General features: G+C 38.7%; 1 protein-coding gene across 18 annotated transcripts in view; it reads left to right on the forward strand.

Moving 5' to 3' along the window:
- The window catches only part of TBC1D19 (TBC1 domain family member 19), a 185,504-nt gene that overhangs the window by 57,293 nt on the left and 104,758 nt on the right, over nucleotides 1-23,453 (forward strand). For all 18 annotated transcript variants that reach the window (XR_010156505.1, XR_010156508.1, XR_010156501.1 and 15 more), the window contains one exon: nucleotides 17,953-18,063. Coding sequence is in view for 6 of the 18 variants with exons in the window: in XM_063809445.1 (XP_063665515.1) it covers nucleotides 17,953-18,063 (111 nt within the window). In the remaining 12 variants the exon portion in view is untranslated. The remainder of the gene's footprint in view (nucleotides 1-17,952; nucleotides 18,064-23,453) is intronic.

Here is a 23,453-nt window from a genome sequence, read left to right on the forward strand (position 1 = left end):
AAAACCCCATCTGTAGGTCACCATCATCAAAGACCAAAGGTAGATAAAACCACAAACATGGGGAGAAACCAGAGCAGAAAAGCTGAAAATTCTAAAAACCAGAGTGCCTCTTCTCCTCCAAAGGATCGCAGCTCCTTGCCAGCAGTGGAACAAAGCAGGACGGAGAATGACTTTGACGAGCTGACAGAAGTAGGCTTCAGAAAGTCGGTAATAACACATGTCTCCGAGCTAAAGAAGGATGTTCGAACCCATCACAAGGAAGCTAAAAACCTTGAAAAAAGATTAGACGAATGGCTAACTAGAATAAACAGCATAGAGAAGACCTTGAATGACCTGATGGAGCTGAAAACCATGGCACGAGAACTATGTGATGCATGTACAAGCTTCAGTAGCCGATTCGATCAACTGGAAGAAAGGGTATCAGTGATTGAAGATCAAATGAATGAAATGAAGTGAAAAGATAAGTTTACAGAAAAAAAGAGCAAAAAGAAACCAACAAAGCCTCCAAGAAATATGGGACTATGTGAAAAGACCAAATCTACATTTGATTGGTATACCTGAAAGTGACAGGGAGAATGGAACCAAGCTGGAAAACACTCTTCAGGATATTATCCAGGAGAACTTCCTCAATCTAGCAAGGCAGGCCAACATTCAAATTCAGGAAATACAGAAAACACCACAAAGATACTCCTCGAGAAGAGCAACCCCAAGGCACATAACTGTCAGATTCACCAAGGTTGAAATGAAGGAAAACATGTTAAGGGCAGCCAGAGAGAAAGGTTGGGTTACCCACAAAGGGAAGCCCATCAGACTAACAGCAGATCTCTCAGCAAAAACCCTACAAGCCAGAAGAGACTGGGGGCCAATATTCAACATTCTTAAAGAAAAGAATTTTCAACCCAGAATTTCATATCCAGCCAAACTAAGCTTCATAAATGAAGGAGAAATAAAATCCTTTACAGACAAGCAAATACTGAGAAATTTTGTCACCACCAGACCTGCCTTACAAGAGCTCCTGAGGGAAGCACTAAACATGGAAAGGAACAACTGGTACCAGCCACTGCAAAAACATGCCAAATTGTAAAGACCATCGATGCTAAGAAGAAACTGCATCAACTAATGAGCAAAATAACCAGCTAACATCATAATGACAGGATCAAATCCACACATAACAATATTAACCTTAAATGTCAATGGGCTAAATTCCCCAATGAAAAGACACAGACTGGCAAATTGGATAAAGAGTCAAGACCTATCAGTGTGCTGTATTCAGGAGACTCATCTCACATGCAGAGACACACATAGGCTCAAAATAAAGGGATGGAGGAAGATCTGCCAAGCAAATGGAAAGCAAAAAAAGAGCAGGGGTTGCAATCCTAGTCTCTGATAAAACAGACTTTAAACAAACAAAGATCAAAAGAGACAAAGAAGGCCATTACATAATGGTAAGGGATCAATTCAACAAGAAGAGCTAATTATCCTAAATATATTTGCACCCAATACAGAAGCACCCAGATTCAAAAAGCAAGTCCTGAGATACCTAAAAAGAGACTTAGACTCCCACACAATAATGGGAGACTTTAACACCCCACTGTCAATATTAGACAGATCAGTGAGACAGAAGGTTAACAAGGATATCCAGGACTTGATCTCAGCTCTGCACCAAGCTGATCTAATAGACATCTACAGAACCCTCCACCCCAAATCAACAGAATATACATTCTTCTCAGCACCACATCGCACTTATTTCAAAATTGATCACATAGTTGGAAATAGAGCACTCCTCAGCAAATGCAAAAGAACAGAAATCACAACAAACTGTCTCTCAGACCACAGTGCAATCAAATTAGAACTCAGGATTAAGAAACTTACTCAAAACCACACAACTACATGGAAACTGAACAACTTGCTCCTGAATGACTACTGGGTACATAACGAAATGAAGGCAGAAATAAAGATGCTCTTTGAAACCAATGAGAACAAAGAGAAACATACCAGAATCTCTGGGACACATTTAAAGCAGTGCATAGGGGGAAATTTATAGCACTAAATGCCCACAAGAGAAAGCAGGAAAGATCTAAAATCGACACCCTAACATCACAATTAAAAGAACTAGAGAAGCAAGAGCAAACACATTCAAAAGCTAGCAGAAGGCAAGAAATAACTAAGATCAGAGCAGAACTGAAGGAGATAGAAACACAAAAAACCCTTCAAAAAATCAGTGAATCCAGGAGTTGGTTTTTTGAAAAGATCAACAAAATTGGTAGAATGCTAGCAAAACTAATAAAGAAGAAAAGAGAGAAGAATCAAATAGATGCAATAAAAAATGCTAAAGGGAACATCACCACTGATTCCACAGAAATACAAACTACCATCAGAGAATACTATAAACACCTCTGCGCAAATAAACTAGAAAATCTGGAAGAAATGGATAAATTCCTGGACACATACGCCCTCCCAAGACCAAACCAGGAAGTTGAGTCACTGAATAGGCCAATAACAGGCTCTGAAATTGAGGCAATAATTAATAGCCTCCCAACCAAAAGAAGTCTATGACCAGATGGATTCACAGCCGAATTCTACCAGAGGTACAAAGAGGAGCTGGTACCATTCCTTCTGAAACTATTCCAATCAATAGAAAAAGAGGGAATCTTCCTTAACTCATTTTATGACATCCTGATACCAAAGCCTGGCAGAGACACAGCAAAAAAAGAAAATTTTAGACCAATACCCCGATGAACATTGATGTGAAAATTCTCAATAAAATATTGGCAAACCAAATCCAGCAGCATATCAAAAAGCTTATCCACGAAGATCAAGTCGGTTTCATCCCTGGGATGCAAGGCTGGTTCAATGTATGCAAATCAATAAACATAATCCATCACATAAACAGAACCAAAGACAAAAATCACATGATTATCTCAATAGATGCAGAAAAGGCCTTCGACAAAATTCAACAGCCTACATGCTAAAAAGTCTCAATAAACTAGGTATTGATGGAACGTATCTCAAAATAATAAGAGCTATTTATGACAAACCCACAGCCAGTATCATACTGAATGGGCAAAAACTGGAAGCATTCCCTTTGAAAACTGGCACAAGAGAGGGATACCTTCTCTTACCACTCCTATTCAACATAGTGTTGGAAGTTCTGGCCATGGCAATCAGGCAAGAGAAAGAAATAAAGGTTTTCAATTAGGAAAAGAGGAAGTCAAACTGTCCCTGTTTGCAGATGACATGATTGTATATTTAGAAGATCCCATCATCTCAGCCGCAAATCTCCTTAGGCTGATAAGCAACTTCAGCAAAGTCTCAGGATACAAAATCAATGTGCAAAAATCACAAACATTCTTATACACCAATAACAGACAGAGAGCCAAATCATGAGTGAACTCCCATTTACAATTGCTACAAAGAGAATAAAATACCTAGGAATCCAACTTACAAGGGATGTGAAGGACCTCTTGAAGGAGAACTACAAACCACTGTTCAATGAAATAAAAGAGGAGACAAACAAATGGAAGAACATTCCATGCTCATGGATAGGAAGAATCAAAATCGTGAAAATGGCCATACTGCCCAAAGTGAGGCACAAACAAATGGAAGAACATTCCATGCTCATGGATAGGAAGAATCAAAATCGTGAAAATGGCCATACTGCCCAAAGTAATTTATAGATTCAATGCCTTCCCCATCAAGCTACCACTGACTTTCTTCACAGAATTGGAAAAAACTACTTTAAAGTTCATATGGAACCAAAAAAGAGCCCACAGTGCCAAGATAATCCTAAACAAAAAGAACAAAGCTGGAGGCATCATGCTACCTGACTTCAAACTGTACTACAAGGCTACAGTAACCAAAAGAGCATGGTACTGGTACCAAAACAGAGATACAGACCAATGGAACAGAACAGCAGCCTCAGAGATAACACCACACATCTACAGCCATCTGAACTTTGACAAACCTGACAAAAACAAGAAATGGGGAAAGGATTCCCTATTTAATAAATGGTGCTGGGAAAACTGGCTATCCATATGTAGAAAGCTGAAACTGGATCCCTTCCTTACACCTTATACAAAAGTTAATTCAAGATTGATTAAAGACTTAAATGTGAGACCTAAAACCATAAAATCCCTAGAAGAAAACCTAGGCAATACCATTCAGGACATAGGCATGGGCAAGGACTTCACGTCTAAAACACCAAAAGCAATGGCAACAAAAGCCAAAATTGACAAATGGGAACTAATTATATGAAAGAGCTTCTGCACAGCAAAAGAAACTACCATCAGAGTGAACAGGCAACCTACAGAATGGGAGAAAATTTTTGCAATCTACCCATGTGACATAGGGTTAATATCCAGAATCTACAAAGAACTTAAACACATTTACAAGAAAAAAACAACCCCATCAAAAAGTGGGCAAAGGATATGAACAGACACTTTTCAAAAGAAGACATTTATGCAGCCAACAGACACATGAAAAAATGCTCATCATCACTGGCCCTCAGAGAAATGCAAATCAAAACCACAATGAGATACCATCTCACACCAGTTAGAATGGTGATCACTGAAAAGTCAGGAAACAACAGGTGCTGGAGAGGATGTGGAGAAATAGGAATGCTTTTACACTGTTGGTAGTGTAAACTAGTTCAACCGCTGTGGTAGACAGTGTGGTGATTCCTCAGGGATCTAGAACTAGAAATACCATTTGCCTCAGTGATCCCATTACTGGGTATATACCCAAAGAATTGTAAATCATGCCACTATAAAGATACATGCACAGATATGTTTATTGCGGTACTATTCACAATAGCAAAGACTTGGAACCAACCTAAATGTCCATCAATAATAGACTGGATTAAAAAAATGTGGCACATAAACACCATGGAATACTATGCAGCCATTAAAAAGGGTGAGTTCATGTCCTTTATAGCAACATGGATGAAGTGGGAAACCATCATTCTGAGCAAACTATCACAAGAACAGAAAACCAAACACTGCATGTTCTCACTCATAGGTGGGAATTGAATAATGAGAACACTTGGACACAGGGTGGGAAACATCACACACTGAGGTGGGGGAATGGGGGAGGGATAGCATTAGGAGAAATACCTAATGTAAATGACAAGTTAATGAGTGCAGCAAACCAACACGGGCACATGTATACATATGTAACAAACCTGCACGTTGTGCACATGTACCCTAGAACTTAAAGTATAATTTAAAAAAAGTAAAATAATGAAAAAGAATAGTGACTGTACATCACATAGCCTGCTGCCTGGCACATATACATACTCAGGAAATCTTTTTCTTTTTTATTCCATTCCCTGTTCTAGTAGTCCAGAAGACATGATGCGTGTCTGAACTAAGACAACAACACTGGAAATGGAAACAATTTGATGGATTTGAAAGAGATTTTAAGGATGATTTGGGAACTGATCAGATACGGGGTCTATGAGAAAAAGAAAAGATAATGATCACCTTCAAGTATCTAGGTTGTGTAATTGGCTAGAAGTTACTTGACATGAGATGGAGGATACAGGAGGAGGAACAGGGCTGTTAGTGAAGGTGATAAGCTGAGTTAAGTTACAGAGACATATCAAATATTCAAGTGGAACCCTTCAGTAGACACTTGGAATTCATTATTTTAATTCACACGTTTGATTTCACTCTTTCTCTTGGACTTCACATGTAATCCTATTATATTTATCTTTGAAATATATCCAGAATACAGCCAGTTTTTGTCACCACCACTGCTATATCCAAGCTTCCCAACTGGTCTTCCTACTTCTACCTTTTCCCACCTAGAATCTGTTCTTAGCACAGCTTCCGGAGGAAGGCCTTTAAATGCAATTCAGAATAAGCCACTCTTCTGCTATCCAGTGGCTTCCCATCTCATCCTACTTATTAAATAAAAGCCCATTTGATTTGATATCCCATTACCTGTCTGAGTTCATCTCTGGTTACTGTCCTTCTGATTGGTCTTACTCCAGCTACTTTAGCTTCCTTGCTTACCCCTGGCTTCCTCCCAGCTGAGTGTCTTTGCTCTTTGTTTTATCTGCTGGCAACGATTTTTCCCTAAATGTCTACCTGCATGTTCCCTCACTACTTGTGTCTTTGCTTAAATATCACCTTCTTAGTAAAGGTTTCACTGGCTCTTCTGCTTGGAACTCCTTATACCCTTTCCAGCTTTGTTTTCCTCCACAGCATCTATTATGACGTATGTAACATACTATTGATTTATTTTGCTTATTGCTTGCCTTTTTCCATTACAAAGGAAGCTCCACAGGGGCAAGAGCTTTTCAATTCTGTTTTGTTCCCTGCTTCAGCAGTCACACAGGGTCAAGTAATTGACAACACTCACAAGACTTCTCAGGGTACACCCACATGTGGCTTTCTTTCAGCAAGAGAAAGAATGAACCTGCAAACACAAAGAGATCCACACTTCTGACAGACCTCTCAGGGCCCTTTCTCAGTTACACAGGATGTGTTTAGATTTTCAGTTATAAACCATCAAGATACATGTGAGATATCTTGGCCTAGAGAGCCAAGACACAAGTTTTTTGAGGGGTCGTTTCTACCCAACTGGTTATATCAGATGCAAACCACCAATCTACATTTTCAATAAACAATGTAAATAAACAGTTGTGGAATGCCTCCAGGTTAGTTTTGGTCATAAAAATAGCATATTACAACTGACTAGTTAGTACATGTCACTGCATCTTGGCCAAGGGTCACTACCAGACTTCCAGGTATTTCTGGAGATTAGCATAACACTACCACAAGTCAGCTGTAAGTTAATCCTGTCTTTGACTGCACTGTCCCCAAGTAGAACAGTGCTTAGCACAATCTGCTCAATAAATATTTACTGAATGAATGAATAAATGAATCAATGAATGAAGGTTTCACATTTTATCTCTTTACATTTGCTAAAGTAAAACTTGGTTAGAAATTATTTCAGAACTTTTGGAATTGTAAACAGTTTACTTTTAATGTTGAAGAGACAGGTTAGTAAAAAACTACCTTTATGATGATGGCTTTATTTCTCTTAGCTTACTAAAAGTTTCTCCCAAACTCTTCCCTTTTCTAGCACTTAAAAGCTGAAACTTTATGTAATTTTTATATTCTTATTCTTATTCTTATTATGTTTTCTCCTTAATAGCTCATAACATTGTTTCTTTGAGGACAGTTCCTTAATTGATCTTTTATTACTCATGCTGAGATCTTTTTAAAATTACGAATATTTTAAATAATTATTTCCTTAATTACAGTTTCTACATTTCTAATATTTTTATTTTTCTGTTACTCATGTATTTACAGTTTTTTCTCCTTTTCCTGTCTTTTATGTTTGTCAGTTTCCCTTGCAGTATGATTCCTTATTTATGTAATTAGGCTAAAATTGTGCTGTTAGGTAATTAGGCTAAAATTGTAGATTCTTTGCTAATTTTTTTTTTTAAACAAATACTATTGATATTTATAGTGTCAATATAGTGTTTGCAATTTTAGGAAACTTTTTTGGTATTATAGCATATATTTTATCAGCTGTTAGCTATCAGTTCATTAATGTCTTCCTCAAATATGATAGCGTTTCTGTCATCATAATCTCCTCCACTAGATTCTTTTTTTTCCCAATACCCCCAGCATTTTTGACAGCTTTATTGAGCTAGAATTTTTACAGCATAAATTTCAGCCATTTAAAATATACAACTCAAGTGGTTTTCAGTATATTTACAGAATTGTGCAACATCACCACATTTTTAGAACATTTTTATTACCCAAAAAAGAAACCTTATGCCCCTTTGTAGTCACCCTTCATTCTCTTCCCCATGCAGCCCTAGGTAACCACTAATCTACTTTTTGTCTCTATGAATTTGCCTGTTTTAGACATTTCATAGAAATGAAATTATACCACATATGTTTATTGTATAACCAATGACTGGTTTCTTTTACTTAGCCTACTGTTTTCAAGTTTCATCCATGTTGTGGCATAATATCTCAACGTTCTAATTTTTTTTTTATTATACTTTAAGTTTTAGGGTACATGTGCACAACGTGCAGGTTTGTTACATATGTATACATGTGCCATGTAGGTGTGCTGCACCCATTAACTCGTCATTTAACATTAGGTATATCTCCTAATGCTATCCCTCCCCTCTCCCCCAACCCCACAACAGGCCCCAGTGTGTGATGTTCTCCTTCCTGTGTCCATGCATTCTCATTGTTCAATTCCCACCTAAGAGTGAGAACATGCGGTGTTTGGTTTTTTGTCCTTGCAATAGTTTGCTGAGAATGACAGTTTCCAGCTTCATCTGCATCCCTACAAAGGACATGAACTCATCATTTTTTATGGCTGCATAGTATTCCATGGTGTATATGTGCCACATTTTCTTAATCCAGTCTACCATTGTTGGACATTTGGGTTGGTTCCAAGTCTTTGCTATTGTGAATAGTGCTGCAGAAAACATATGTGTGCATGTGTCTTTATAGCAGCATGATTTATAATCCTTTGAGTATATACCCAGTAATGGGATGGCTGGGTCAAATGGTATTTCTAGTTCTAGATCCCTGAGGAATCGCCACACTGACTTCCACAATGGTTGAACTAGTTTACCGTCCCACCAACAGTGTAAAAGTGTTCCTATTTCTCCTCATCCTCTCCAGCACCTGTTGTTTCCTGACTTTTTAATGATCCTCATTCTAACTGGCATGAGATGGTATCTCATTGTGGTTTTGATTTGCATTTCTCTGTTTGCCAGTGATGATGAGCATTTTTTCACGTGTCTTTTGGCTGTATAAATGTCTTCTTTGGGGAAGTGTCTGTTCATATCCTTCGCCCACTTGTTGATGGGGTTGATTGTTTTTTTCTTGTAAATTTATTTGAGTTCATTGTAGATTCTGGATATTAGCCCTTTGTCACATGAGTAGATTGCAAAAATTTTCTCCCATTCTGTAGGTTGCCTGTTCACTCTGATGGTAGTTTCTTTTGCTGTGCAGAAGCTCTTTTGTTTAATTAGATCCCATTTGTCAATTTTGGCTTTTGTTGCCATTGCTTTTGGTGTTTTAGACATGAAGTCCATGCCCATGCCTATGTCCTGAATGGTATTACCTAGGTTTTCTTCTAGGGTTTTTATGGTTTTAGGTCTCACATTTAAGTCTTTAATCCATCTTGAATTAATTTTTATATAAGCTGTAAAGAAGGGATCCAGTTTCAGCTCTCTACATATGGTTAGCCAGTTTTCGCAGCACCATTTATTAAATAGGGAATCCTTTCCCCATTTCTTGTTTTTGTCAGGTTTGTCAAAGATCAGATAGTTGTAGATATGTGGCATTATTTCTGAGGGCTCTGTTCTGTTCCATTGGTCTATATCTCTGTTTTGGTACGAGTACCATGCTGTTTTGGTTACTGTAGCCTTGTAGTGTAGTTTGAAGTCAGGTAGCGTGATGCCTTCGGCTTTGTTCTTTTGTCTTGGCACTGTGGGCTCTTTTTTGGTTCCATGCAAACTTTACGGTAGTATTTTCCAATTCTGTGAAGAAAGTCATTGGTAGCTTGATGGGGATGGCATTGAATCTATAAATTACTTTGGGCAGTATGGCCATTTTCACGATATTGATTCTTCCTACCCATGAGCATGGAATGTTCTTCCATTTGTTTGTATCCTCTTTTATTTCACTGAGCAGTGGTTTGTAGTTCTCCTTCAAGAGGTCCTTCACATCCCTTGTAAGTTGGATTCCTAGGTATTTTATTCTTTTTGTAGCAATTGTAAATGGGAGTTCACTCATGATTTGGCTGTTTATCTGTTATTGGTGTATAAGAATGTTTGTGATTTTTGCACATTGATTTTGTATCCTGAGCCTTTGCTGAAGTTGCTTATCAGCTTAAGGAGATTTTGGGCTGAGACGATGGGGTTTTCTAGATATACAATCATGACATCTGCAAACAGGGACAATTTGACTTCCTCTTTTCCTAATTGAATACCCTTTATTTCCTTCTCCTGCCTGATTGCCATGGCCAGAACTTTCAACACTATGTTGAATAGGAGTGGTGAGAGAGGGCATCCCTCTCTTGTGCCAGTTTTCAAAGGGAATTCTTCCAGTTTTTGTCCATTCAGTATGATATTGGCTGTGGGTTTGTCATAAATAGCTCTTATTATTTTGAGATACGTCCCATCAATACATAATTTATTGAGAGTTTTTAGCCTGAAGTGTTGTTGAATTTTGTCCAAGGCCTTTTCTGCATCTATTGAGATAATCCTGTGGTTTTTGTCATTGGTTCTGTTTATATGCTGGATTACATTTATTGATTTGCATGTGTTTAACCAGCCTTGCATCCCAGGGATGAAGCCCACTAGATCATGGTGGATAAGGTTTTTGATGTGCTGCTGGATTCGGTTTGCCAGTATTTTATTGAGGATGTTTGCATTGATGTTGATCAGGGATATTGGTCCAAAATTCTCTTTTTTTGTTGTGTCTCTGCCAGGCTTTGGTATCAGGATGATACTGGCCTCATAAAATGAGTTAGGGAGGATTCCCTTTTTTTCTAATGATTGGAATAGTTTCAGAAGGAATGGTATCAGCTCCTCTTTGTACCTCTGGTAGAATTTGGCTGTGAATCCATCTGGTCCTGGACTTTTTTTTGGTTGGTAAGCTATTAATTATTGCCTCAATTTCAGAGCCTGTTATTTTTTTGTTTTCCCTTTTTGTGGAGAACGGGGTCTCGCTATATTTCCCAGGCAGGTCTCGAACTCCTGGGCTCAAGCTATCCTCACACCTCTTGCCTCCCTGAGAGCTGGGATTACAGGCGTGAGCCACCGCACCCGGCCAGAGCCTGTTATTGGTCTATTCAGAGATTCAACTTCTTCCTGGTTTAGTCTTGGGAGGGTGTATGTGTCGAGGAATTTATCCATTTCTTCTAGATTTTTCTAGTTTATTTGTGTAGAGGTGTTTATAGTATTCTCTGATGGTAGTTCGTATTTCTGTGGGATCAGTGGTCATATCCCCTTTATCATTTTTTATTGTGTCTATTTGATTCTTCTCTCTTTTCTTCTTTATTAGTCTTGCTAGCGGTCTATCAATTTTGTTGATCTTTTCAAAAAACCAGCTCCTGGATTCATTGGTTTTTTGAAGGGTTTTTTGTGTCTCTATCTCCTTCAGTTCTTCTCTGATCTTAGTTATTTCTTGCCTTCGGCTAGCTTTTGAATGTGTTTGCTCTTGCTTCTCTAGTTCTTTTAATTGTGATGTTAGGGTGTCAATTTTAGATCTTTCCTGCTTTCTCTTGTGGGCATTTAATTCCATAAATTTCCTTCTACATACTGCTTTGAATGTGTTCCAGAGATTCTGGTATGTTGTGCCTTTTTTCTCATTGGTTTCAAAGAACATCTTTATTTCTGCCTTCATTTCGTTATGTACCCAGTAGTCACTAAGGAGCAGGTTGTTCAGTTTCCATGTAGTTGAGCTGTTCTGAGTGAGTGTCTTAATCCTGACTTCTAGTTTGATTGCACTGTGGTCTGAGAGACAGTTTGTTATAATTTCTGTTCTTTTACATTTGCTGAGGAGTGCTTTACTTCCAACTATGTGATCAATTTTGAAATAAGTGTGATGTGGTGCTGAGAAGAATGTATATTCTGTTGATTTGGGGTGGAGAGTTCTGTAGATGTCTATTAGGTCCGCTTGGTGCAGAGCTGAGTTCAGTTCAATTCCTGGATATCCTTGTTAACGTTCTGTCTGGCTGATCTGTCTAATGTTGACAGTGGGGTGTTAAAGTCTCCCATTATTATTGTGTGGGAGTCTAAGTCTCTTTTTAGGTGTCTCAGGACTTGCTTTATGAATCTGGTTGCTCCTGTATTGGGTGCATATATATTTAGGATAGTTAGCTTGTCTTGTTGAATTGATCCCTTTACCATTATGTAATGGCCTTCTTTGTCTCTTTTGATCTTTGTTTAAAGTCTGTTTTATCAGAGACTAGGATTGCAACCCCTGCCTTTTTTTGTTTTCCATTTGCTTGGCAGATCTTCCTCCATCCCTTTATTTTGAGCCTATGTGTGTCTCTGCATGTGAGATGGGTCTCCTGAATACAGCACACTGATGGGTCTTGACTCTTTCTCCAATGTGCCAGTCTGTGTCTTTTAATTGGGGAATTTAGCCCATTGACATTTAAGGTTAATATTGTTATGTGTGGATTTGATCCTGTCATTATGATGTTAGCTGGTTATTTTGCTCATTAGTTGATGCAGTTTCTTCCTAGCCTCGATGGTCTTTACAATTTGCCATGTTTTTGCAGTGGCTGGTATCGGTTATTCCTTTCCATGTTTAGTGCTTCCTTCAGGAGCTCTTTTAGGGCAGGCCTGGTAGTGACAAAATCTCTCAGCATTTGCTTGTATGTAAAGGATTTTATTTCTCCTTCATTTATGAAGCTTAGTTTGTCTGGATATGAAATTCTGTGTTGAAAATTCTTTTCTTTAAGAATGTTGAATATTGGCCCCCACTCCCTTCTGGCTTGTAGAGTTGCTGCTGAGAGATCTGCTGTTAGTCTGATGGGCTTCCCTTTGTGGGTAACCCAACGTTTCTCTCTGGCTGCCCTTAACATATTTTCCTTCATTTCAACTTTGGTGAATCTGACAATTATGTGTCTTGGAGTTGCTCTTCTCGAGGAGTATCTTTCTGGCGTTCTCTGTATTTCCTGCATTTGAATGTTGGCCTGCTTTGCTAGATTGAGAAAGTTCTCCTGGATAATATCCTGCAGAGTGTTTTCCAACTTGGTTCCATTCTCCCCATCACTTTCAGGTACACCAGTCAGACACAGATTTGGTCTTTTCATATAGTCCCATATTTCTTGGAGGCTTTGTTGACATTTCTTTTCATTCTTTTTTCTCTAAATTTCTCTTCTCACTTAATTTCATTCATTTGATCTTCCATTGCTGATACCCTTTCTTCCAGTTGAGTGAATCAGCTACTGAGGCTTGTGCATTCGTCACGTAGTTCTTGTGCCTTGGTTTTCAGCTCCATCAGGTCCTTTAAGGACTTCTCTGCATTGGTTATTCTAGTTAGTCATTTGTCTAATCTTTTTTCAAGGTTTTTAACTTCTTTGATGGGTTCGAACTTCCTCCTTTAGCTCGGAGTAGTTTGATCTTCTGAAGCCTTCTTCTCTCACCTCATCAAATTCATTCTCCATCTGCTTTGTTCCATTGCTGGTGAGGAGCTGCATTCCTTTGGAGGGGGAAAGGCGCTCGATTTTTAGAATTTTCAGTTTTTCTGCTCTGTTTTTCCCCATGTTTGTGGTTTTATCTACCTTTGGTCTTTGATGATGGTGACGTACAGATGGGGTTTTGGTGTGGATGTCCTTTTTGTTTGTTAGTTTTCCTTCTAACATCAGGACCCTCAGCTGCAGGTCTGTTGGAGTTTGCTGGAGGTCCACACCAGACCCTATTTGCCTGGGTGTCAGCAGCGGCAGCTGCAGAACAGTGGATATTGGTGAACAGCAAAGGTTGCTGCCTGATCGTTCCTCTGGAAGTTTTGTCTCAGAGGAGTACCCGGCCATGGGAGGTGTCAGTCTGCCCCTACTGGGGCGTGCCTCCCAGTTAAGCTACTTGGAGGTCAGGGACCCACTTGAGGAGGCAGTCTGTCTGTTCTCAGATCTCAAGCTGCGTGCTGGGAGAACCACTACTCTCTTCAAAGCTGTCAGACAGGGACATTTAAGTCTGCAGAGGTTTCTGCTGCCTTTTGTTTGGCGATGCCCTGCCCGCAGAGGTGGTGTCTAGAGAGGCAAGCAGGCCTCCTTGAGCTGTGGTGGGCTCCACCCAGTTCGAGCTTCCTGGCTGCTTTGTTTACCTAGTCAAGCGTTGGCAATGGCACGCGCCCCTCTCCCAGCCTTGCTGCCACCTTGCAGTTTGATCTCAGACTGCTGTGCTAGCAGTGAGTGAGGCTCTGTGGGCATAGGACCCTCCGAGCCAGGCACGGGATACAATATCCTGGTGTGCCGTTTGCTAAGACCATCGGAAAAACGCAGTATTAGGGTGGGAGTGACCTGATTTTCCTGATGCCATCTGTCACCCTTTTCCTTGGCTAGGAAAGGGAATTCCCTGACCCCTTGCACTTCCTGGGTGAGGCAATGCCTCGCCCTGCTTCAGCTCATGCTCAGTGCGCTGCACCCACTGTCCTGCACCCACTTTCCGACAATCCCCAGTGAGATGAACCTGGTACCTCAGTTGGAAATGCAGAAATCATTCATCTTCTGCGTCGCTCGCGCTGGGAGCTGTAGACTGGAGCTGTTCCTATTTGGCCATCTTGGCTCCACCCCCTCCACTAGATTCCTAATAGTTTTTTTTTCTCTCTAGAGTTTTACTTAAAAATATTTTTAAAAATTATTATTATTCTTTCTTGAAAAATGCATGTTATTAGAAAAATAAAAAAGCATATGTAAGAATAAAATTTGAAATAATGCACAATGTTATTCTACAGCAATAACTACTCTTTTATTCTTACTATATGTGAGAATAAAATTTGAAATAAAATAACACACAATGTTATTGCACAGCAATAACTACTATACTTTTAAAATAACAATATATTATGAACATTTTTCATGTCATTACCCATATTAATTGAGGCATATTATACTGTATTTTATTATATGAATTAACCATTCTTTATTTAAATAATTCCTTCTAATGAGTTATTTGTTTCATATTTTTCCAATGTAAGCTGTACTTCACTAACATTATTTCTTTATGATCCTAGCAAACATATTTATTTTCCTTAGAATCATATTCTATGTTTATACTTACAGAAGTCAGATTCCTACATTAAATGGTATGTCAGTATCTAAGTTGGCTTTTATCTGCTTTTTTTTTTTTGAGATGGAGTGTTGCTCTGCCATCCAGGCTGGAGTGCAGTGGCACGATCTTGGCTCACTGCAACCTTCCCCTCCCGGGTTAAAGCAATTCTCCTGCCTCAGCCTCCCGAGTAGCTGGAACTACAGGAGCACACCACCACACCCAGCTAATATTTTGTATTTTAGTAGCAATGGAGTCTCACGATGTTGCCCAGGCTGGTTGTGAACTCTTGAGCTCAGGCACTCTGCCTGCCTCGGCCTCCCAAAGTGCTGGGATTACAGGCATGAGCTGCTGCGCCCAGACACTTATTTTTGAAAATTATATAAATGACCTTTTTTAAGCTCTGCTTTTCAAATTTTTTTTTCCTTGTGAGTTTGGTTTAGAGGAGATGCCCTGCAATCTTTCTTCTTCTTCTTCTTCTTCTTCTTCTTCTTCTTCTTCTTCTTCTTCTTCTTCTTCTTCTTCTTCTTCTCCTTCTCCTTCTCCTTCTCCTTCTCCTTCTCCTTCTCCTTCTCCTTCTCCTTCTCCTTCTCCTTCTCCTTCTTCTTCTTCTTCTTCTTCTTCTTCTCCTCCTTCTCCTTCTCCTTCTTCTCTTCTTCCTCTTCTTCTTGTTCTTCTTCTTCTTCTTCATTTATTTATTTATTTTTATTTTACTTTAAGTTCTGGGGTACATGTGCAGAATGTGCAGTTTTGTTACATAGGTATACATGTGCCATGGTGGTTTGCTGCACCCATCAACCTGTCACCTGCATTAGGTATTTCTCCTAATGCTGTCCCTCCCCTTGCCTCTGACCCCCTGACAGGCCCCGGTGTGTGATGTTTTCCTCCCTGTGTCCATGTGTTTTCATTATTCAACTCTCACTTATGAGTGAGAACATGCAGTGTTTGGTTTTCTGTTCTTGTGATAGTTTGCTGAGAGTGATGGTTTCCAGCTTCATCCATGTCCCTGCAAAGGACATGAACTCATCCTTTTTTATGGCTATGTAGTATTCCATGGTGTATATGTGCCACATTTTCTTTATCTAGTCTATGATTTATGGGCATTTGGGTTGGTTCCAAGTCTTTGCTATTGTGAATAGCGCCGCAATAAACATACATGTGCATGTGTCTTTATAGCAGCATGATTTATAATCCTTTGGGTATATACCCAGTAATGGGATGGCTGGGTCAAATGGTATTTCTAGTTCTAGATCCTTGAGGAATCGCCACACTGTCTTCCACAATGGTTGAACTAGTTTACACTCCCACCAACAGTGTAAAAGCATTCCTATTTCTCCACATCCTCTCCAGCATCTATTGTTTCCTGACTTTTTAATGATCACCATTCTAACTGGTGTGAGATGGTTTCTCATTGTGGTTTTGATTTGCATTTCTCTAATTAGCAGTAATGATGAGCATTTTTTATATGTTTCTTGGCTGCATAAATGTCTTCTTTTGAGAAGTGTCTGTTCATATCCTTTGGCCACTTTTTGATGGGGTTATTTGTATTTTTCTTGTAAATGTGTTTAAGTTCTTTGTAGATTCTGGATATTAGCCCTTTGTCAGATGGATAGATTGCAAAATTTTTCTCCCATTCTGTAGGTTGCCTGTTCACTCTGATGATAGTTTCTTTTGCTGTGCAGAAGCTCTTTAGTTTAATTAGATCCCATTTGTCAATTTTGGCTTTTGTTGCCATTGCTTTTGGTGTTTTAAGACATGAAGTCTTTGCCCATGCCTGTGTCCTGAATGGTATTGCTTAGATTTTCTTCTAGGATTCCTATAGTTTTAGTTCTTATGTTTAAGTCTTTAATGCATATTGAGTTTATTTTTGTATAAGGTGTAAGGAAGGCATCCAGTTTAAGTTTTCTGCATATGACTAGCCAGTTTTCCCAGCACCATTTATTAAATAGGCAATCTTTTCCCCATTGCTTGCTTGTATCAGGTTTGTCAGAGATCAGATGGTTGTAGATGTGTGGTGTTGTTTCGGTGGCCTCTGTTCTGTTCCATTGGCCTATATATCTGTTTTTGTACCAGTACCAGTCTGTTTTGGTTACTGTAGCCTTGTAGTATAGTTTGAAGTTAGGAAATGTGATGCCTCCAGCTTTGTTCTTTTTGCTTAGGATTGTCTTGACTATGCGGGCTCTTTTTTGGTTCCATATGAAGTTTAAAGTAGTTTTTTCCGATTCTGTGAAGAAAGTCAGTGGTAGCTTTGGGGATAGCATTGAATCTATAAATTACTTTGGGCAGTATGGCCATTTTCACGATATTGATTCTTCCCATCCATGAGCATGGAATGTTTTTCCATTTGTTTGTGTCCTCTCTTATTTCGTTGAGCAGTGGTTTGTAGTTCTCCTTGAAGAGGTTCTTCACATCCCTTGTAAATTGTATTGCTAGGTATTTTATTCCTTAGTAGCAATTGTGAATGGGAATTCATTTATGATTTGGCTCTCTGTTTGTCTGTTATTGGTGTATAGGAATGCTTGTGATTTTTGAACATTGATTTTGTATCCTGAAACTTTGCTATAGATTTTGGGCTGAGACGATGGGGTTTTCTAAATATACAATCATGTCATCTGCAAACAGACAATTTGACTTCCACTCTTCCTATTTGAATACCCTTTATTTCTTTCTCTTGCCTGATTGTCCTGGCCAGAACTTCCAATATTATGTTGAATAGGAGTGGTGAGAGAGATGCCTTGCAATCTTACTTCATCATCTTTCTACAAATATTGTCAATTTGTTTTTAAATGTGTTAGAATTGATTCTAAAATTTTTCCTGATAAATATTACAATCAAGCAAGATTTTTTTCTTATCACCTTCTCTGGTAAAGTGTTATAATCAAGCAATTTTTATTTTTTCTAACCACCAAAAAGTTTTTATTTTTAAGTAAATTCTTAACTTGGTAGAGTTTTGTATTGTAGATCATTCATTGGAATATAAAACCATCCTAATTAAAGTATATTTATGGCATTATATTTTAACATTTCAATATACTTTTATACTATTTTAGAATGTAATTAAAGTATGTGCATCACCCAAATAGTAATTAATTTTGTGGTGATACACTAAGAATATCCCTGCTAATTTTATAAGTGTAAACATCCTGGAAAGAAACTAACCAGTTTTGTTGGATTTGTTTTTAAAGGTATTAATTAATCTTCGCAACCCAAATTATGAAAACGGTGATTCTCTTAGTTTCAGGACTCATTTGGGTTTAATTCAAGTTCCACTGAAAGTAAAAGACATCCCTGAATTGGTAAGTATAGAAACTTAAAAATAAACATCATTTAGAAGATAACCATTAGAAAAACGTTTTAATACAGCATGTATGTAAAGCAATAGGGTAATCTACTCATTAAACAAATTAATAAAGTGACGTTGATTCTTTTATTGCAAATATGTATATAGAGAGAGCAAGTTGTTTTGCTAATAGGACTAAAAATGAGTTCGCATTGACATATAAATGCTTTTGCTTATTTTGTATTTTAATAAGCAGCATAGATTTATGAGACAGCTTGTTGGGATTCAGTTGTCTGGTGGATGGTTATAAAACTGATTGAGACAAATTGTGAGTTTTATAAAATTATTTTTAAAAAAGTACATTTTATTTAATTTCACAAACTTTTATGGAGCTTGTAACAAGATGAGGCACTTAGGGAGATGGAGAACATAAGAATTAATTAGAGACTGGCTTTGCTCTGGAGACCGTAATATTTTTGTGAGGAAGCTCATTTTAAAATGAAAAGTAGGGAGATTTCCTGATGGTGGAATTAAGAAATTATCACTCCTTCTTTCAAAGTCACCCTAAAACAATAAGGAGCGTAGAAATATAAATACTGTCTTTGGTGAAACTAGGAAGCCACTTATAACTCTGGGCATTAATGTATTAAGATAGAGCACTGATGATAAATGACTTAAACGGGGAGAAGATCAAACCTAAATGTCTCTAGAAGATAGAAAGTGTGAATGAGATTAAAGTATATTTATGGCATTATATTTTTTGCCAGTCATCAGTTTATTATCTTTCAGCTCCAAATTCTCCTTTTTGCTCTGCTTTATCATGCTGGAGCCGGACCCTATAAACGTTTCCCCTTTGCCAGCAGGCCTGATGTTAGGGTTTGTCAACAGAAGGTTCTAGAGGGACACCGCAAGGCCATAGCAGGAGGCAGGGGCTTCCATTTCTAGTTCCTGTATGTAGGAGTCAGCAGATTGGGATGCAGGAGGTTCAATAACACTCACCTCAGTAGTCCTCAATAGTCCAGCTCTAAGCTGCCCCTTGACAAGTTTTTCCACTACCCCTGGTCTGCCTTTGTGTGGCAGCTACACTGCCCCTCTACAGAGGTATGAATCTCAGCATTCAGGGCCAGGGGACCCTTTTCTAAGTTCTTAGTTTCTTCTTTGTTTACTTTCCTTTAGCCTAGAAGTCATAGTTGCTTTCTGCATTTGCTTCTTCTGTTTTTCCCTGTTCACATTTCTGGTATGACCTATTTCCTGACTAGACACTGACTGATGCAAGAAGCAATATCATTTTCTCCATAGAGCCTTAGAAATGTTCAAGAAATGGAGGTACCACCTGTCAGAGGAAACCGTAGTGAGCCATAGGGCTGAAAATGTAGATTGTGTGAAAGTCTGGATCAGGAGAAGTTAGTCCCCCAGATTCCCATCACCATGCCTACTCAGATGACTCCTCCTCCCCCACAGAAGACCAGAGGTGTATTCACTAGAGATCCAGATGCAGAAAGACTGTGCACTCGGAGGCCTCAGACATAGAGCAGGACAGGAATGAGCTATTGAAAACAGCAATTAAGTGAAAGTCTGCTGAATGGTGAGATTAATACTCTCATTCTTAACACCACTACCCTACTTTCCCCACCCTCCACCTTCTTTTTCCTTACCCTCAACCAACTCTAGAATGCCAGAGAAAAGACTAACAAGGATTCAGGGAACCCTTACAAAAAAGAGGTTGGCTGGCTATAAAATTGCCTCACAGTGAAGCCTACTGCATTCTATGCCTGACCCTTGCCGACAGAGCTTCCAGTCAGTTTTTTATTACCTCATTTCTAAATCGGAACGACCAACCTAGAAACCCCAGACTTTTGAATTCTTCCAGTATGAGAGGCAGAGACCAAACTAAAGCAAAACCAAACAACAACAACAATAACAAAACCCAAATAGCCAAATTAGGGAATGACCACTAATAGGCATTTCAGGTTCTGATTTACATTGACACTCACAGGATGCAATAGACGATAACCTGGCCCCAGGTTCACTTAAATTTGTGAATGAAACAGAATGGAAAACAGCATGACAGTATACTAGCATGCCATTACCAGGTACATCATCACGGAGAGTCCTTACAGCCATCCAAATGCTACTTCCCTACCCTCACAAGGAAGGTATGCAACTGAAAATGACAAGTCACATAGGCACAACATAGGGAAGTCTCATACACAATAGGAATCATTTCTTGTAATGCACATAAGCATAGCTTCCAAGTCCTCTCAAGAGATACCACACAGGTGGCTAAGGCCTGTGTTTTCCAGTCAGTTTTTATACTCTACTCACAGTTTTCCATTTCAGATGTCGTTTACCAGTCAAGGATCATATGTTTTCAGTAAATAACATTGCTTAGCAATATAGTAGGGACATTTCTCTTAGAATTTTTTTTTGTGATTCAGTACACTTTTAGGGCAACAGTGATGGGAGAAGGTAAACCTAATGTCATCTTCAAATGGACATGTTAACCATTTATTCCCAGAAGGAGACTTTAATGAAACCATTAATATTCTCAGAAAGATAAGATATTACTCAAAACAAGAACAGAATTTCATTAATGCAAGAAAACACTTGAGAATGAAAACGAGGTTTTGGGATTAAGAATATAGTATGCCAAAAAATACATATCAATAGATGAGTTGAAAACAAAGCTGAGGAAATCTTTATCAGAAGATGAAGCAAAAAGCCAAAGAAATGAAAAACAGGAGGGAAAAGATTTCTTAAATTACAAGATCAATCTACAAAGATTTTATCTGACCAAAAGGAGTTCCAGAAAAGGGAAACAGAGGGAATGTAATTAAGTTTATAAGAATTTAAGCAAGATGTGGCTCTCCAGTGAAAAGGCTTACCAAGTACCCAGTGCCGTGAATGAAAGAAGATCCCCACCAAGGCACTTGAAAACGAGAAAACTGAAATTTTTTTATAAAAGAAAAGCAGAGTATATACAGTGTCAGGAATCAGTGTGGCATCTTACTCTCAGCAGCAACACTGGAAGCCAGAAGATTTTGAAGTAATGTCTTTAAAAACCTGAGTGATTTCAAGCCTGGAATTCTATATGTAACCAACAATCAGTCAAATGTTAAGGAGGAGTAAACATTTTCTGATGTACTGATCTAAAATATTTACTCTTATTTAGGGAGCTCTTGGTAGAAGTGCTTCAAACAAGGTCATAAACAAGAAGCAAAACATGGGACCCAGAAAACAGGATCCCAACCAAAGAGAAAGAGAGTTTCCCAGAAATGATAGTGAAGAGAAGTTCCAGGACAAAGGCTGTACAACTGGACTGAAACACAACAATCCTAGATTGGAGCAGGAGGTTGGAAGGTTCCAGGATGGATGCCTGCAAGAAAAACACCAAAAGTACAGATGATCTCACAGCCTTGACCACATGCAAAATTATATTAAGGAGGGTCTTTTCAGAGTTGTTATGGGTTTAAGAAAAAGACGTAAATGATTAGAGAAAATTGTATAAGTGAAAAATCAGTTTAATTATAAACAGTGTGGAAAAAAGTATAAGAATGAAAACATTGATAAGTACCACATGCCTCACCAGTGAAACATTTACATAGTCACAATAATGCAAACTTTTAATATGGATTTAATTAAGAATTAATGATGACTGAAGGACGGAAAGAATGTGCATGAGCTAAAATCCTCATTTTCCATATAAAATCAATAGATGATATCTGAAACTGCCGCATGTAGAGGCAATTTCATATGAATATTAGGTGATGACACTCTGAAACCAGCCAACTTGAAGGAGTTTGCTAGGTAAAAAAGCAGGGAAAGGATAATTTAGACAAAGTTTCAGCTTATGTGTGAATGAGACTACTATGTATTCTGTCTGTCTGAAGAGACCCTAAACTGATGCGAATGCATTCTTAGCTATTGGAGAACCAAAAGCTTGTAGCTAATTTTCAAGAAATTGTAGCTATATGATTAAGAGTATAGTTAGTCCTTTTATTCCTCAGTCATTATGGGTAGTTGTCCCTGCCTTGCCTATATCATGCAGCCTGGCAATATAATGATTCTGACTCCAGGATACATGGTTTATCTGTGACCCTGGTCTGTCTGTGCGAGTATTGAACTTGGTGAGGCTCAGTGAGTCCTGTGATCCTGTAATGGATAGCCCTTAAACCTAATTACAAGGTTAAGTAGACTCATACATATTAAACAGAAATTCCTTATAACTGAGATGTATTAACTCTAAAGTGTAGTTGTGATAAATTCCTATTTACTAATTTGGTTATGTGGAGACAGCTAGTTAGGACTAGAGCTAAGTAGTGTGGTTCAATATTTATTGAACCCTTTTGTTATGTCAGGCCCTATGCCAAGTAGTAAAGCAGAGTGCAAATGTATGTAAGAGACAGTGCTTGTCTTCCAAGAGCTGCAGGCTAGTGGAGAGGTGGGCAGTAAAAATACAGTTTCAATATGATGTGATTGTGTGCTTGGGTAGAGGTTGATAAAGGATAATATATGTGCATAAAAAGTTGTTTATATCAGCCTGGAATGTCAAGGGAGGCTTCTCTGAAGATGTCATACCTGGGGTGAGTTTTGAAGGAAATCTGAGATTAGGGTCCATGTCTGCTGACATTGAGTTAAAAATAGTCCAGAGCAATGAAGTAGGAAATTGATGTCCAGAGTTCTGTTCATGCTTTTTAACATGTCCTAGCCTAAGTAAAACTCTCCATTTTAATTATAGAACCCAATATTAAAGCATTTGTTGGGTATAAGTCCCTTTTGCAGTATGAAGATTAAGGTTATTTTTAAAAAGAAAAATACAAATGATTTCAATTACAGAAGAGTGCCTTAAAATAAATGGAAAACAATGGTTGAAAATGGAAGAATAACACATTTTTACCTCTTCAGTCATTAGAAATTGGTAACATAAGATGCAGTACTTTTTTTTTTTTTGCAGTTGTAAGATTTAATAGAGTGAAAACAGAGCTCCCACACAATGGGAGGGGACGCAAAGGGGGTTGCCCACTCCCAGCTCGAATGCCTGGGTTTATATCCCGATCATTGTCCCTCCCCCTGTGCTCTCAGGCGATACATGATTTGACTATTTCTTTACCTCCTGCTTTTAGCCTAAGTTGTATTTTAGTGAGCCCTCTTTACTACCTGGTTGGTCAAGTGTGAGCTGAGTTACAAGCCCCGTGTTTAAAGGTGGGTGCATTCACCTTCCCAGCTAGGCTTAGGAATTCTTGGTTGGCCTAAGAAATCCAGCTAGTCCTGGCTCTCAGTCCTCACTCTCAACAGGAAAACCCAAGTGCTGTTGGGGAGGTTGGCCGACGATCGCTCTAACTGCTTCCTGCTGAACTGGGGCATAGTAGGGGTCGTGCAGTTGAGATTTCCTTGGAAGGGGTGCCT

Source organism: Pan troglodytes, chromosome 3, assembly GCF_028858775.2.
Source record: "Pan troglodytes isolate AG18354 chromosome 3, NHGRI_mPanTro3-v2.0_pri, whole genome shotgun sequence".
NCBI lineage: Eukaryota > Metazoa > Chordata > Mammalia > Primates > Hominidae > Pan > Pan troglodytes.